This window comes from Centroberyx gerrardi, chromosome 15 (assembly GCF_048128805.1).
Source record: "Centroberyx gerrardi isolate f3 chromosome 15, fCenGer3.hap1.cur.20231027, whole genome shotgun sequence".
Taxonomy (NCBI): Eukaryota; Metazoa; Chordata; class Actinopteri; order Beryciformes; family Berycidae; genus Centroberyx; species Centroberyx gerrardi.
Window position 1 is genome coordinate 13,690,331 of NC_136011.1, and position 16,611 is coordinate 13,706,941.

Here is a 16,611-nt window from a genome sequence, read left to right on the forward strand (position 1 = left end):
TGTTCTTGAGGTGGGCAGCTGCATCCTGAGTAGCTGTTCAGTTAGAGAAACAAAACACGTGGGCATTGCAGCCTTATTCTCAATGTTTCTCTCAGATCCATTCAAGGAGCATCCTCTCTCATGTGTCAAAAGAAGATATAGTGGAACATGTAGAGTTTGTGCATCTACTCCTCTGAGTTGTTAGAGTGAGAGGGGAGCTAAAAGGAATCTCCTCTCCGCTGCTCTTCACAGAGACTGGCCCGACTGGCCACAGGGAAAAGGGGAGTGGTCTGAACTCACACAGCTAATCAGAGGGGCCAAAGGCAGCTCAAACAAGAGGCTGGGGCTTTGATGAAGAGAGAGCACATGCAGTCTGGGACCAGTAACCTGAGGGAATGACACACTACCTCTAGTTCCTGATGGCTTCATCTCCTCCTCCTACCACTGAGTGCTAATAAAAGGAATCTACAGAACTTCAACAGGATTGTACACACTTGGACGTTGTTGGGGAAAGACATCTAATCATCCCACAGATCAAGGAAAACTTTAAAATCTCAGGAGTTCAAGTTCAAGTTCATAGTAACTTCATTTTTTAGCCAAATACTTTTCTTATAAAAATGCTGAATGCTGGCTTACTGGTTTTGAGTTTCTGCCTTGCTCTGGGGACAGGATACAAGACTTCAGACACCATTGTGGGTAAGAGACAATATGAGATCCAGAACGGTCCATGTAGCTACACCTTTCTGCTGCCTGAGCAGGAAAATTGCCAAACTCCAAGCAGCACCTACAATAACCCAGTCCAAAAGGACGGCCCCGCAGAGAATGACGAGTCGGCGCAGAGGCTGGAGCAACTGGAGACCATCATGGAGAACAACACACAGTGGCTCCTTAAGGTACAGTGTTGTCTCTGTCCTCACAGCCCCTCAACTGGAAGGGAAAATGTGTAGAGGCTGTGATATCACGCAACACCTTGATTATGGTGATTTTAAGTTTTTGTCAGAGAGGGTAATAGTTTCACAGGAAAAAAAAGAACATACAAAGTTTGCTGAGTGTCTGTGAGACACTGCTATGCTGAGTAAGAGAACAAAATGGGCTTGAGAACTGTCAAAGCCTCAACACAGGTGTCCACATGGAGGATGCGTGCCTCCCTTTCAGTGTGCTGCACCAAAGAAAGTAGTGGTTTCACAGAACAGCAAACACTCACTAGGAAAATGCAGATAACTTTAATGAAGTACAGATTTTGCCAGCTTTATTGCCACGCCCTCATGGAAGTGTCTAACACACTAGAAGAGTGCCCATTTTCAACATCCAAAATGGCAAGGAACTGCTATTTTTTCATGGATAATTGCTGTTTTTTTTTTTCATATGATAGTCAGATGATTCTGACGCATTCTGGAGCATTGCCTCTCTGGTAAGTGCCATATCACCACATTGGCAGAGCTTAACCAATACTGCTAAATGAATGGGAGAGATGAATGATTGCCAAATCATTTTAAATCAACAAAAGGTTTATGCAAACAATGGATACCTTCGCCCAAAATTAGAGTTGTAACACCCATTAATTTAGCTTTAATGGTGGTTAAATTATGCCGCTGTTCATATGGCCAATACCAGAGCGCCAAACAATGTTACAAGTGTGAATGGTACTTTATTTTCTAATGCCCAATACGACCATGGATGAAACAAATTAATTACCGGCAAAATAACTGCAAGCATTCATTTCACATCAAGTTCTTCAAAGAGCTTTTTTATATAGCCACATATTCTCTCAGAATCTATTTCCATACAGCAAATGGGGGAAAAAGAACAAAAAGTTTGCAGAGTGTCTGTGAGACACTTATTCTGTGTAAGAGGACAAAATGGGCTTGAGAACTGACAAAGCCTCAGCACAGGTGTCCACATGGGGGATGCGCGCCTCCCTTTCAATTTGCTGGGCCATTACTTGTGTGTGTGAAAGAACCAAACGCCTCTTTTCTGGCTCCCTCTCTTCTACCTCTTTAGAATTTGACTAATGATGAGAACTATACAAGACGAGCCATGACAAGACAAATACAGCTCACAGCTTGATCGCACAATTCCCACCTCGTTGACATAAAACGAGCTCTGAACCATTCCACAGGAGCGCTGGTGCTGAGCTTTGATGTTCTTCACACTCTAGACGCCGCAATTCCACCAGCAACCATACGCATAAAGAGAAAAACAGAAGTGCTCAGAAATCTCAAGCCTATTCATACACATTCTATATTCTAAGTATATTTTCTATACAGTCCAACAGCACATTCGCTGAAGACTTGAGACTTTCCCCAACCTGTGTCATCTATGACAAAATAATAAATAGATATTACCTAGCTGAATAGTGAAAATGAATAGGGAAAATTTGAGTAACAGGTTGGTGTACTAGCTATTTTCAAGTAGCTGTAAATGAAATACGTAGATTCACAAAATACAAAGAGGAAATTAACTGATTTATTTCTAAACTGACATCGTACTGGCATTCAAATATCTAATACCTAAACTTTGCCTGAATGTACATTTGACGTCCTGTTTGATTGAGACTTGATTCTGAACTGGATCCTATGACTGTATCATATCTCACTTACATATAATAAAATTGAACGTTTGCTGTAAAATATTCCACTTGGTGGTGCAGCAAATGTAAATGGTGTCATTGGCAAGATGGTCTTGAATCTCAAATAACATTTCCATTGCAGCCTATCTTGTCTGGGATCTGACTTTAAATAACTTTAAAATAACCAGTGAAAACAAATGATCAGTAACTAGTTCAGAGGAAGCAGGTTGTCATTTGAAAGCTTAAGTAAGTCGCCACTGCTGTCACATTAATAATTTCAGTAAACTTCCAGAAAGCAACCTTGATTGTAACAGTAGATACAAATACCACATGTGATCCACTTGTCATTTCAACTCAACAGAGAGCATCCTTTTCCCCCCAAACTCCACTCTCAATTCTCAGAGCGTATACAAATAAATCGCCCACACAATTGCCCAAAAAACCAAAGTTAAAAGAAACATGAGTGCATGATTTTTGTATCGGTATGGGGCAGATTTGCATAAACGAGCCTTTGCTTCAATAACTCAGGATAGGACGGTATCTGTGGTCAAAAAAAATCATACAATCCTTACAAAATAGGCCTAGGTGGAAGTGCACTGGCCACTGAGAATGGAGGAAAACCAGCATACTCTGTGCCAGTAAAACGTGTCAATTTGTTGTCACGCTTTCGTGTGAATGAGAAACACAAACAAGCATTCTTCACAGGAGCCTTCGAGGCAGGAGGAGTAAACAACTGATTAGATCATTGACCGTCAATGGAATGTCCTGCCAACAATTCAAATGACACCCGCTTCCACCCTCCACGCGCCTCTGTATGTATCCAAGAACACAAACAAATTGGAGGTCAAGAAAGGAAGACAAACAAAATTAGCACTAATTGCAGCCACTAGTCTTAAGCTATTTCTTTGCCATGGAAAAAAAAGGAAAACAAAGGCTATTTAGGGTTGCATTAGTGATTGATGAGTAAATAACCAAAGTGATTATGCAAACTTACTGGAGATGACAGAGATATTCAACCGACACTAGTTCCCACTTGTATAGAAGTCATACTTTCATGAAGGATGTAACTCCTCACTCATCACTTCCATCCTGTTTACAAGCCGCAGGACCTGATTGCCTCTCAGGAACACCGTGCAGGAAATAACTTAATGATTGGTCTTGCTCTAAATCTGGCAATACTGCTAGGTAGAAAGGGTGAAATCCTAATATATAATATATATTATATCCTAATATTCCTATGGTTAAGAGTTAAATCAGAACTTCAAATGTCTAGTAATATCATCTTAAGTCACTTTATTGATTTATTATTTCATAACTGTGGGCTGGGAAAACATTACAACCTACTACTCTCTCCCTTTTGACCTCCAGGACAAACAACTGAATGTAGTTAAACTTCCTGTTACAATTTATAGAAGCTTGTAAAATTTTGGACAGCATATAATCTAAACACTTTTAAAAATGTCTCGGTTGTCATGGGATAATTCTGTCCTCTTCCACCTCTCGTAGACTTCTGGGTCAGACACGAGGGGAAAGGGCAAACTATGACAACAAGTATGCCGTTTTTAAAATATGGTGTGTACAGAGGGACTAAAACAATACAAGAATAGAATTCATGAATTTATTTTATGTGCTGTCCAGAGAAGTTCTTGACTTTGGACACAATCACTTTTTTCTCTGATTCATTTCCGCCAGGAGGCATGGCTAAATACCCAACAATGTTATTTATCATAAAACTGGCTTATTCTCTGATTGACTCATTCTCTGGCACAACGGTGCAAACTGTATTCCAGTCAGGACACAATGAACACTTGACTGAATGTTAAGGAATGACCAGAAGGTCGCTGGTTTGAATCCCTGAACTAGAGAGCTGGGAAAATTTGGATGGGGAAAGTGAATGAGTAACAGTCTCCTCTCTCTCCCAAGTGCTCAAGTGAAGCTGCTCGGGGGCCAACATTAGAGGATTGTCCTGGGCAGTTCTCTGGTGTCAATCTGTGTAACTATGAATATAAAGCAGGGTTTTGCTGAAAAAGAGAGTATGAATGCACACCTTCCCTAGAAAAGTAATGGTTATTTATTCTAATCAATAATTCTTAAAAACTGGCAAAACTGTCTTAAGCTAACTCTTCTTCTTCTGTACCGCAGCTAGAGAACTACATACAGGACAGCATGAAGCAGGACATGGTCCAAATCCAGCAGAACGCCGTACACAACCATACAGCGACAATGATTGAAATTGGAACAAACCTGCTGAGTCAAACTGCAGAGCAAACACGGAAACTGACCAACGTGGAGGCACAGGTGAGGCTATACTCCGTGATACATTAAATAAACAGAGGTATAAAAAAGGAAAAAAACATCATTAGCCTAGCGAACACTTGTGTCTTTCAGCCTTGTCTGTGCAATAGTAGACTTTGGCAAGTCAAAATCCACAGATGTGTCATATGCATGAACATATTATATGTTGCTGAACAGACTAACATGGACTTAAAATATGCTATCATGAGTTTATCCATTTGTTTTTAATGAAATGAATGTCGTAATACATGTTCAACATTCCTTTTCTTTCCATTTAAAGAGTGCATGACGCACGGCAATAAATAATGTGCTCAATGAGAGTGCGAAAAAATAAACTGAGAGAAAAATAGGCTACAATATCCTACTGTGCCAGTATATTATTTTGGCTGAACGTCAATGACCTTATGTGAGCCAACTGTACAGCATTTCCTGTTATTAGCACAATTGTATTCCCACAGAAAGGGTCTATCAGTTTGTCACAATCAGACATCCGTCTGTTCAAAGACATCAACAGCTCCATTGGAGACACGTAGCTAGGATTCATGTAAACAACCTGCTTTTTGCTGAGTTCAGTTCCTCCAAACTGGGAAATCAGAGGCAAGGTCCCCGACCCAAGAGCTCAGTTCAATACGTCTGTCTGTGGAAATACATGGATTACATTATAAAGCCCCACTGCTCTTTGACAGTATCCCTTGAACCTACCCCCACCCACTTTCCAATGTTCAGTATGTCTGCTTTATTAGAATTTGATTGTTCTGTTCTTTCCTGTCACAAAACACATTTTCCATTTAGATAATGACTATGCTTTTTGTGCTCTGCTCTCTAGAATGAGATGGAAACTGCAAACAGGGCTTGTGTTGAGCTCAGTCCTCTGATGGAATACACTAACTATCAGTCCAAAGTGGCTTGATGGGTAGGGCAGGTTGTTATACTGGCCGGCACAGGACACATGATGTCAAGACTCAGGAGATAAGAACCATGAGAGGAAGCTATAATCCTCGCTAGTATTAATAATGCTTGTGCACACATAGTATTGTCTATGAAGAGTGTCACACCTTTCTACAGGTTTACACTGACTGGTCAATGTCTGATCAAACACAATATAACCCATGCCAGGTCAGATAAAAAAAATAATAATCAATAAAAAAAAACCCAGCGAGATGTTTTTTTAGACTGAACTGTAGATGATCCAACTAAATTGCTGCCAGTCATGTAACTGTTTGTGTAACTTGTCTAACACATGAAGGGAAATACATAGGAAAATGTCAGAAGCAATTGCACAACACCAATCTGAAATATTTTTCTATCCAGAAGAGATAAACATTTCATCATAACACACCCTATCCCCAGTTGGAAGTTAGCTTAAGGCCACGTTCTGTTCTGTGGGAAAACAATTGGCAACTTCTAAGTATCTTGAGCCCCACTTAAGGCTACTGCCAAGTATGCGATTTAATGATAATACAAAGAGTTTAATGCAATTTTTAAACGACTCAGAGCAATTCAAAATTCACTCTGATCTGACAAGGTACCTCTGAGAAATAGCCTAACTGAACTGCTTTGTAAAACTTGTTCTTTTATCTCCAGGTAATAACTCATACAACTCGACTTGAGCGCCAACTTCTTGAGAATTCCTTGTCAACTAACAAGTTGGAAAAACAGCTAATTGTCCAAACAAATGAAATAAATAAGCTGAATGACAAAAACAGGTAAGAACATCTTCTTTAACCCTTGCTAACACCATATAAGTGATCTGTCTCATACAAGGCTATAAATGAAATGTCGTTGATGAAAAAAGAGAAAATTAATTCTGAGGATCATTAGGTTCCTAACAGTACAGTCTTCTGCTTATGAGCAAAGTGAAGGTTAAGCCCGTTGCTGAGCTTGTCGCCTGTTTCTCATCAGCTTCCTGGAGAAGAGGATGGGGGAGATGGAGCAGCAGAGACAGGTGGAGCTCAAGACGCTACGAGACGAAAAGGAGCAGCTTCAGGCCCTGATACAGAGGCAGACAGCCATTATAGGGGAGCTGGAGCAGCAGCTGCTGCGGGTTTCCTCTAACAACACCGCTCTGCAGAACCAGCAACAGGAGCTGCTGGACACCGTCAACAACCTCATCCACACCATCTCTGCCACCACAGCTGGAGGTGGGTCAGCACTACAGTATAGGTCATGGTAACTTTTGTTTTTAAATCCTTTGTTTATCTGGGGTAGGTCGACTAAGCATGCATAGGTTCTCAGTACCACATTCACACAGTTCAACACATCCACATCTGCAAGTTGCCAGTACAAATATCTTACTGAAGGGCATCTGAAGAGTACCTGATGCCATCTCTAACTTTCAAAATAGTCAGTGACATGGAAGCAATGAAAGTGATCTTTTTTATTGTGTTGGCCAGGGTCTAAGACGTGAACTTGTCAAAGGAGGACAATTAAGTGCTGTGCAATTTTGTGATGTCAAATTAATGTGAATGGCTTCTTCTGCAGAGACCAAAACCACCATGATGCAGGATACACCAACCACATATGTGGATTGTGCTGCTGTCTTCAAGTCGGGAAACACTGAAAGTGGAGTCTATGCACTCACACTTCCCAACACTACGTTAGAGGTGAAGGTAAAGTTAGCCTGTTTACTTGTTTCAGACTGTCTACAAGCCATAATGTATAATACACTTTCAAGTTACACTTAGATAAAACATTTAGAGAAGCGCTGTGAACAAAACAATCATTAATCAATAATCTGCTAGTAAAGGGAAGACTTGTCCTGCTGCCTCACTCAGAATGTCAGCGTGTGTGTGTTCACGAGCATTTGTGTATGCCAGTTAAATACTGCCATACGGGCGCGCACACACAGCTTTGTAAATACATACAACTATAGGAAACGTTGCAAATTACAGGATGAAATGTTCAGTAAATGTAGAATTGTCTTTGAGGTTGGACTAGCTAAATTAAAATGTTCTCAGCCTTTCATGAATGATGTGCATGCTTGAGCTAAAACAGTGATCTCCTTAGATACTTTTCAGTGATTAAAACTTGGAACTCAATTCCGTATCCCCTTCCCCGTAACTTGATGTTTGTTTAAGCCAAGCTGAAATGAGACTGCATTGTCAAATTCTCATTGAGCATGAATTCCTTACGGAACATTAATTTTGAATTGATAAGATTATTAATTGGAGCAACCTCTTTTGTGTTTTGTGTTTGAAGGCTTTCTGTGACATGGAGACGGAGGGAGGTGGCTGGACAATACTACAGAAACGCTTTGATGGCCGTGTTGACTTTCACCGTACGTGGAAAGAGTACAAAATGGTAAAAGCTATCAAGAGGAAATTCTTCCCCTAAAAAAATACAGCCTAGGCTACGGTTTTCATTCCCAAAACACAATGCAGAGGCCAGATTTGTTATTGGCCTTCCACACAGTGTTTAACGGGCCTCTTTAGTTAGAAACACCAATGTGCAACAAAAAATAGGTTATGAGCAAAATAAATGAATCACAAACATTAATTCCACCTGGAGCGAAGCTTTGTGGTGATTCTGCACTGGTGTGGAGGGCATTTTGGCATTGAACCAATCCAAGGAAGGATGGGCAAATTGCAATCACTACTAACACAATGATTCTGAGTGATCAACTTCATCCCGTGATTCGTCTCTATATTGATTAGAGTGGTACTGTTCAGGTTAACGATGCACCAACAAGGCACAGATGTGGTCGCCCAAAGTTTGGAGGACCACATTGACTTTAGTCATATGCCAATTTGTCAATAACCAGATAAGATCACAGTGGAGAATTTCTTAGTTCTGAAAGTGCATCTGAGACGGTGCTTATAAACAGCCATCATAAAGATAAGGGGTCCAGATAATCCCTAAAAATAGTGACTAGCATTGTCCATGCCAAGTAGGAGATTAATGGGCCAAAACAATGCCAAAAAGGAATCTCAAGCAGAAGAAAACAGAAGAAAATATTTATGCTGATATTTCCTTTAATCCGACCTGTTCACTTTAAACTGACATGCAGGATTTCTTATGAATATCTCACTATGAATAGTTGTGACTGTTTTGTGTAACTGCTAACAATATAAGCAGGGGGACTGGTTTACAAGCCCCTACTGTGGGGGCTCATCAAAAATTTAACAACATGTCTTGTGTGCCTTCGTAGGGGTTTGGAGAAGCTTCAGATGAACATTGGTTAGGAAATGAATTTGTCTCCAGACTGACAAATCAACAACCCTACAAACTAAGGATCCAGCTGAGTGACTGGGAAGAAAACTCTGGATTCTCACAATACGAGCAGTTTTCTCTGGACAGTGAATCACAGAATTACAGGTAGGTTTCCTCAACAGCATCAGAGAAAGTTTTCCTTAATAAGAAATGCTTCAGATGCTAGGAAACTATGGTTTAAAAAATACTAATATGCAAGAAACTTCATTGACAGAATTCTACAACTTGTGTTTCTGAAAAATTTTAAGATGCAAGTCATATGTTGTTAGCACAAGTTCTTCTGTGAAAACTCAGTCACTGAAGAATACTGTTTTGATTTCACAACACTGCTTTTGAAATCTCGTATCTAGAATATACACCAAACAATATTGCCAAAAAGTAGAGGGGCTTAGCTAATGCCAGTGACAACATGCTAAAACAACGGTCCTCCAAATAAGGTGCATTCCCCAAAAAATAAAACTGCACCTCCAAAGCCCTTAAAAGAATTCACATAATGTTCATGTTATATAATGTAATATAGGAACACGTCTCCCCAAAGCTAGAAACATAAGAGCTTAGGCTGTAACTATGATACAACATTTCTAGCATTGGGTCATTGTTCATAAATATTGACTGAACTGCTCAACATTTAGGGCAAAACATATATGAATTCTCCTTGAGGGCAGATTTTCCCTATTTACCTTTTCCTGATACTGATGTCCAACGCTTGGCACCAGTCCAAAGAAAATACTACGGCAATGGATAGGATTTGTGAAAATAGGAAATACACAAAATGTCTCAGATTCCTAAACATTCAATCTGCGCCCCTTGGCAATACCACAACCTTCAGAAGTATTCTTTTCCCAACCTAAGCTGATTTCGAGAGTGGAATGGATACTTCCTTTGAATTTGACAAATAGACCTTGAAACTCCCCTATTCAACACTGTGCTATTCAGGTCTTAAGTCTGCTAGAGTATGACCAATTTGATCTTAAGTTACTTGGCTCAATAATTCCAAGTAACTTGTTCTCCGGGGAAGCTGCACAAACAGCAGTAGATGAATCCTTCGTCAACTCTTAGCAAAACACACACAACAAAAATCTAAAAATGGACATATGCAGTCATCCAGCAGCTTGTGTTTAAAATCACAAACACCTGACAGATCTTTAAAGGACGAAGGAACAAAAATCTCATACAAATAGTTCACACTTTCATCGTTATGCAAACAACCAAAACCTATTTTAGTTCCAGTGGTAGTAAAGCTATGGCCAAAGTATAAGTCAGCTAAAGGTTGCCTTTTGAGGAACAGCAATTATTGACTTCCTCCTCCTCCTCCTTCCTCTTCCATTTTTCCTTTTCATTCTACAGGATACACCTTAAAGGCTACAGTGGAACGGCAGGCAAAATAAGCAGCCTTGGGCAGCCAGGAAGTGATTTCAGTACAAAGGATGCAGACAATGACAAATGTGTTTGCAAATGCTCGCAACTGACAACAGGGGGTAAGCAGCAGACTCATTTGTAAATCACCTGTGCTTTTGCATAGTTGTGCTCAGTAGGAACATCTAATAATCACATCAAGTTGAGGTGCTCACTTGCTGTGGAAAAAATTCCCACCCACCCAAACCCTGGCACTTCCCCCAAAAATCTTCAAGAGCATTAAAAGGGCTCCTGTATTTTTGTGGCTGAGTCAAAGAGCACAATTAGCTCAGAGTTAATCACTGATCAACTCATTGGGGAATTCAGCCCCTACAATGGTTGACATTAATAGCCTGGGAACAGAGCTTTTTCCCTCTCTTCTCTTGTAGCTTAGAGGTCCTCCTCCATGCCTCTGAAAGTGACTACACTGCCAGAAGTTTGTCTCCCTCTGTATCGGGGTCTGCCAAGTGAGCATGAAAGCATGAAAACCCTAACCTTAAGCCTTTTTCCCATGAGGGTCTCTCACAGAGGAATCCCTCCACCTCAGAGCTGCACACACAGGACTATGAGTGGCACTGACCCAGTGAGAAGAGTGCTGCAAGTTCTGCCATAACAAACATGCAGTTGCCACTTGACTAAAATGAATGAATGTAGTTTTATGGTTTATATGCATGTGGGCAACATGACAGTCCATGCTCAAAATTAAATGCAGCACCCAGAACAGTTTCTCACCTACATGTACAAGCATGTACGCATTTATTTTAGAATTGTAAAGATGAAGTTATTTTTGTATTTAAATGAGAAAAGCACTCAATTTAAAAAATATATATGCTATTCCTATGGTCCATGTAGCCCAATTATTATTGGTGAACAACGACGATTCTCTTCCAAAGACAGAAATCAGAGACTTAAAGAGTGCATAAACACACTGTTTTCAGCCAGTCTCCGCCTGGTACACAATTTTGAAAGATGCCAAAAAAAAAAAGGGTGAGAGCGAATCGGGGGGAGTGTCTGAGATACCGGATCACTCATCTCTACATGGGGGCAGTAACAATTTTCTGATTGCAAAGCATTTGATGCCACCAAAGGCGAAATACCTGCATTGACATCACTGATTGAGGTGTGGCCAGAAGTGCAACACGGTTGAAATGCTGTTCACTATATAGACGCCATATAACCATGTTTACAGCTCAAAAAACGTGATTTATGCTGATTTGCTCTTTGAAATGCAAACTTCCCCATTTCATTCGTTATGCAGATATTACATCTTCAAGTTTTCTAGGACTTCCTCATTGAAGTGTATTAAAAAATGGGCAGCTCAGCCTTGTGCCACATTCTGCAAAGCCTGCATGTACAGTTTTAATTTGTTCTAGATTGAGTTCTAGTGTGTTTAGTTCTTCAGTTCTATTTTGCGGTTTCTGAATTCAAAGATATTGCCTTTGTAATGTCTCAAAGGGATTGAGACATCACAACATGAGTCACGAGTCACGAGTCTTAGAGACCAAAGTTGCCCATTTCTAGGATAGAAATTGTCTCTCATCCCTCTCTATTCTATGCAGTGTACCTGAGTCGTATGCAATATCCATGTTGAAGACACCATTACAACTGGATTGACCATGTAATTATTGTTTTCATGTTCTAGGCTGGTGGTTTGATGCCTGTGGTCCATCCAATTTGAATGGAATGTATTACCAACAGGGCCAGAACGCCAACCGCTTCAACGGCATCAAATGGTACTACTGGAAAGGATCGGGCTACTCACTGAAGTCCACTACAATGATGATCAGACCAGCAGACTTCTGAAGCTCCCTTTGAACTGTCTCTCTCACATTAGACAGAGTGAGAAGAAAACACTGCCAGACAGACAGTAACAAACACCAAAACAAAAATTACATTCTCAAGAGAACCAAAGCACTTTGTGTTGCTATGAACCTTTCGTGTGGAAAGGAACACTTTGCTTATGTCTATATGTTTACTGATTTGAACCAAACGGGGAGTTAAACAATGAAATTGTGGAATAGTGTCATATTAACACTGACAAAGGTCTATACTTGTAAAAATACTGAAAAGACTGTTAATGTGGTATCCATAGACAACTGGAAGTACAGTGATTATAGTAAGTAATAATAGTTAGCTAACCAGAGGGGAGATGTCAGAGTAAAAATAGTCTATCACAGAATATATTTAGTCCTTTTTCTGATTTTGAAATAATTTAAGCAAAGAGACAATGGTACAACAAGCAGTTATAGTGTACATGGGTGATAAACAAAAAAAAAAGAATTGGCTTGGTCTGCTGAATGCCTAAAATGTAAATGCAAATGTAAAATACCACAAAAAAAAATTCTATTAAGCTAACATATTTTCTTTCTCATAGAGGATGTATATACATTTGTTGTTTAATTTATATGTAGATTCAAAGGTTGATATTTAACATTATGTACGATACTGATTTGTTGCATTTTGACATCACTCAAATATTTCATCCTGAATGCTAGTACCTGTCTACACTTTTACACTTTGCATTACACAATCTAGATAATTATACAGTCCTTTCCCCCATGCTGATATGTAACAATTATTTCTTGACCTATTTTTGTAATTTTATTTATGTCAAGCTAATATTCTTTTGACACTGCAACAAATACATTTTACGGCAAAGCTTTGCAACTTGAGGAAGTTGAATTTTTCACCGATAAACATCAAGCTAAGCAGGTTCTCTATCGAAGTGTTCCACCGCAAAGCTCTGCCAACTATTACAGAGCTGAAGTTACATCGACTGTAACAACAACAACACGACTCTCCACTGGGCAGAATGCGTCAGATTTAAACCTTCACTCAAAGACTCTATTTTATGCTCTAAGAGAAGGTACTTTCCAATGGATGGTGCTGCTCCACACTATCATAGTCTTTTTATCTTTTCGTGCACCTACTATCTGAAATAAATAAACACAAAATGCCACAAACTGACTTGCGACTTGACTTGTTGGTCAATTATCACAGTATAACTAGAAAATTCAAGCCTAGTTCCCAAATCCTGGGAAAACTGATAGTAATTATAAAGCTATAAGCTATATAAGCTTAATAATCAAAATTGACCATTTTATTTTTAATCTGTTCCAAGCTTAAAACATAAAACGTTGAGACAGTTGAGCAAAGTTTTAATGGCAGAATTCTGTATTCTTTCTAGGCCTCACTCTTTTAAATAAGTCTTTCCATCAATTCACTCAGGTCATGCACAATTATTTGGACATCTACACAATTTTAAGTTAGTAGTGATTGATATGCAAGAGATGGAAAATTCACTCAGAAAGTTGTCAGCCCTGTTGACATCTGTTTCTATCACTGACAACAGCTGCTGAAGGCAATGCCACTGTTAGACACACTGCATAGGACATACAGAGCAGAGGAACTGAAGAGCGGAGGGAAGCATGTGGTTTACAAAATGCTGAATACTTCCATTTAGTGTAGAGGCATGATAAAGGACCATGGGGACATAAAAATATTTTGTCTGTCACAACAAAAGCCATAATGTAGTTTCAAGAGGAAATGTGTTGACATTTGTCTGCATCAAGACCCCCATGTCTCCCCTCACAGAGGCAGGAGAGGACAGTGACTCATGAATGACGAGGACAGGAAGAGGCAACATCCACATTTCACACAGGATGCTTCAGGAAAAACAAGCACACTGAAAATGAATGACTGGCAATAAAAATTAGCAGGTTTCCGACCCACTTCCTCTGCTTTGGCATTCTGGCATTTATTAGCTTGGAGTGTCAGACTGGAGTGTAGCAACTAAGATTTGGAAAATAAATTAATCAAATTAAATATTATAAATTATAATAATGTATGTAATCAATGTTTTGTAATGCTGGCAGTATTTGTGTTGTGGATACTGAGACGAGTCTCCAGGCACTGGTACTCACAGGTGCTGCAGGGAAATGGTCTGAAAGTTCATATGGTTCCTCTGGAATCCACTGTCTTTGCTCCAAACACCAAAGAATCTATTCAGGGAAAATGAAAAATGTTAGACAACTTTTTTCATCAGTTTTTAATAATATTATGTTAAGGTTTTTAAACATATATGAACGACATACCCATTCGAAAGAGAGGATCCAGCAGCCACGAGCAATGCCCAACAGAATATTGAGGGTGCGCCGGTGACCCCCAGACACCACATGAGTTGTGCTGTCACACACCCGGTCCACGACAGAGAACCCACCCAGTGTTTTCACCACCTGAGCCACTGTGTGCTGCTTCCTATAAGAGACGAAGAAGAGAGTAGAAAGCATCTCTCAACAAAAATGATTAAACAAGACATCTATTTTTTGGCCAACTTGCTTACAAATGCCAACTTCCTCACATGGAAAGTGTGGTGCAACTATCTATGGCCTATGAAACAGATTGTGATATTAATAAAGTGTTTTGCTAAAAGCCATTTTAAATGTCTCAGGTACTTACTCAGTGGGCATGCTCGTCATGACCAATGTTCTCATACTCTGAAACAAAGACAAACACAAAAAGCTCATGATAGAAATAAAACTATTCTAAAACTAAAGTTCAGATTACTTCAATGATGTTGGACAGTTTAAAGAATATTTGTAATTGTGAACAACTTTCGCCAAAACCTAGAAGTGAGAAAACCAGTGGAGTAGGAAGCTGAATCGGTGTTGTTTAATGTTTGAGCACCCTGGGTTTGGTCTCGATATCCAGATATTTGATCTACACACTATCAGTGGAGCAGCTCCAGAAAGTGCTGATAAAACCACAGATTTGGCTCCCTGTTTTCTTGGTTTGGGATCATAGGAGCAGGAATCACAGATAACAGGAATGACATATGTGAATTCTGTGTTACAACAAATCTCCCCTTTAAAGTAGCCTAGATAATACAGCATCTGTAAATAAAAATGGTACACAAACATTTAAATCCTTGGAACTGTAACACACACATTTATTTTGTGCATAACTATTGTAACTGGTTTGTTTAACAGTTGTCAAATGATGCAGCACTGGACAGGTAAAAGGATCATTACTCAACAGGCAGACAGGCTGTGCACTTTCAACAACCCATGCCGGATATACGCATGCTTAGAGACCAGAGAGGAAATGAAACTCCAAGGCCGCGAGCAGAGAAAAACATATTCAGAGCTATTGAAACGGAACTGTAAATTTGTATTCCGGCGACTGTGGTTCATCCATCTCATGTACTTTGGCCCCAATACAGCAGGCCATCACTAGCACAAACACCTGAGCGGCAGTCACAAACAGGGCCACCAGGTCCTTTCCTGCCAGACACTACTATCTGGGCCCCCAGCAGGAAGGCGGGGGTTAAGGCCTTCTGAACACAGTGCTGCCAAACGGTTCACCAGCCCCACACACACAGCGCTGGAACATCACCCAATTATTATCCCTGATAAGCAAGTTGGGTAGCCATTAGGTTGTGTTGTGCCATAACTGCTATTCCACTGCTGTCATCACACAAAGGTTTCCATCAGGGAAAATGTTTCGGTATGCCAATTTGCAAATGACCCACGGCAGGTTTATCCCCTGCCAATGTTGGGGGACTGCTGAAAAGAGACCGGGATAGCTGCTCATTTTCTGCTGCTTCAAAAAAGTCAAAAAACCAAAGCCAAAAATATGGGCGGCTATTCTGGAGGTTCCTCAAAGGGGACTTTTGGCTTATCTCATGCAGTGGACATGTTCTGGCAGCAGCACAAGAAGGCAGGCATTGAAGAATGAGTCGCACATAATGAGCCTTTCGACAAAGAGCTGGTGTGAACTGTAGCACGGCCTCTGAGCACAAACGCTCCCAGCACAAATGAAGGAAATTCTTTACTGTATGACTAGGTCTCCTCGATGGCTGCTATTCCGCACACACTGAAATGACGCCATTCAGAAAAAGAAAGCGAGGTCAGGATCCTAGGTCTCCGCTAAAGTTGAGGTCAGCTGAGGCTGTGAGAACCAATTACTAACAAAAAGCACCTCTGGCAGTACAAATATCAGGTTACCACTTGTCACAACTGAAGAGTGGCTTACATAAAGGTTAACTCAACAACACCATGGGTACATAGCTCATATCAGATGGCATGCTCATGAACCCAACCAACTTAGTGCTACTGCAGTTATTTCTGGGCCCATATTCACAAACAATCTTAATCCTTTAAGTA

The 16,611-nt window shown here is 40.2% G+C and overlaps 2 protein-coding genes across 2 annotated transcripts in view; one reads left to right on the forward strand and one right to left on the reverse strand.

The window, feature by feature from the left end:
- mcph1 (microcephalin 1) overlaps positions 1 to 16,611 on the reverse strand; it is a 36,351-nt gene that overhangs the window by 4,267 nt on the left and 15,473 nt on the right. The window contains exons 11-13 of the mRNA XM_071912941.2: positions 14,906 to 14,943; positions 14,542 to 14,704; positions 14,371 to 14,448 (exon numbers count right to left, since the gene is read on the reverse strand). Of these exons, the coding sequence (XP_071769042.1) occupies positions 14,371 to 14,448; positions 14,542 to 14,704; positions 14,906 to 14,943 (279 nt within the window). The remainder of the gene's footprint in view (positions 1 to 14,370; positions 14,449 to 14,541; positions 14,705 to 14,905; positions 14,944 to 16,611) is intronic.
- Positions 367 to 12,521, forward strand: angpt2a (angiopoietin 2a). Its single transcript, XM_071912952.2, has 9 exons — positions 367 to 872; positions 4,691 to 4,846; positions 6,428 to 6,549; positions 6,746 to 6,984; positions 7,325 to 7,452; positions 8,042 to 8,143; positions 8,991 to 9,157; positions 10,400 to 10,530; positions 12,090 to 12,521. The coding sequence occupies exons 1-9, from the start codon at positions 597 to 599 to the stop codon at positions 12,248 to 12,250; spliced, it is 1,482 nt and encodes a 493-aa protein (XP_071769053.1). The 5' UTR covers positions 367 to 596; the 3' UTR covers positions 12,251 to 12,521.

What these genes read in the sequence shown, in the direction of transcription:
- angpt2a (XM_071912952.2), top strand. Translation starts at nt 597, where the DNA reads ATGCTGAATGCTGGCTTACTGGTTTTGAGTTTCTGCCTTGCTCTGGGG. An exon ending in AAGCTGAATGACAAAAACAG is followed by an intron (nt 6,550 to 6,745) that starts GTAAGAACATCT and finishes GTTTCTCATCAG; the next exon opens with CTTCCTGGAGAAGAGGATGG. An exon ending in AGTGAATCACAGAATTACAG is followed by an intron (nt 9,158 to 10,399) that starts GTAGGTTTCCTC and finishes TTCATTCTACAG; the next exon opens with GATACACCTTAAAGGCTACA.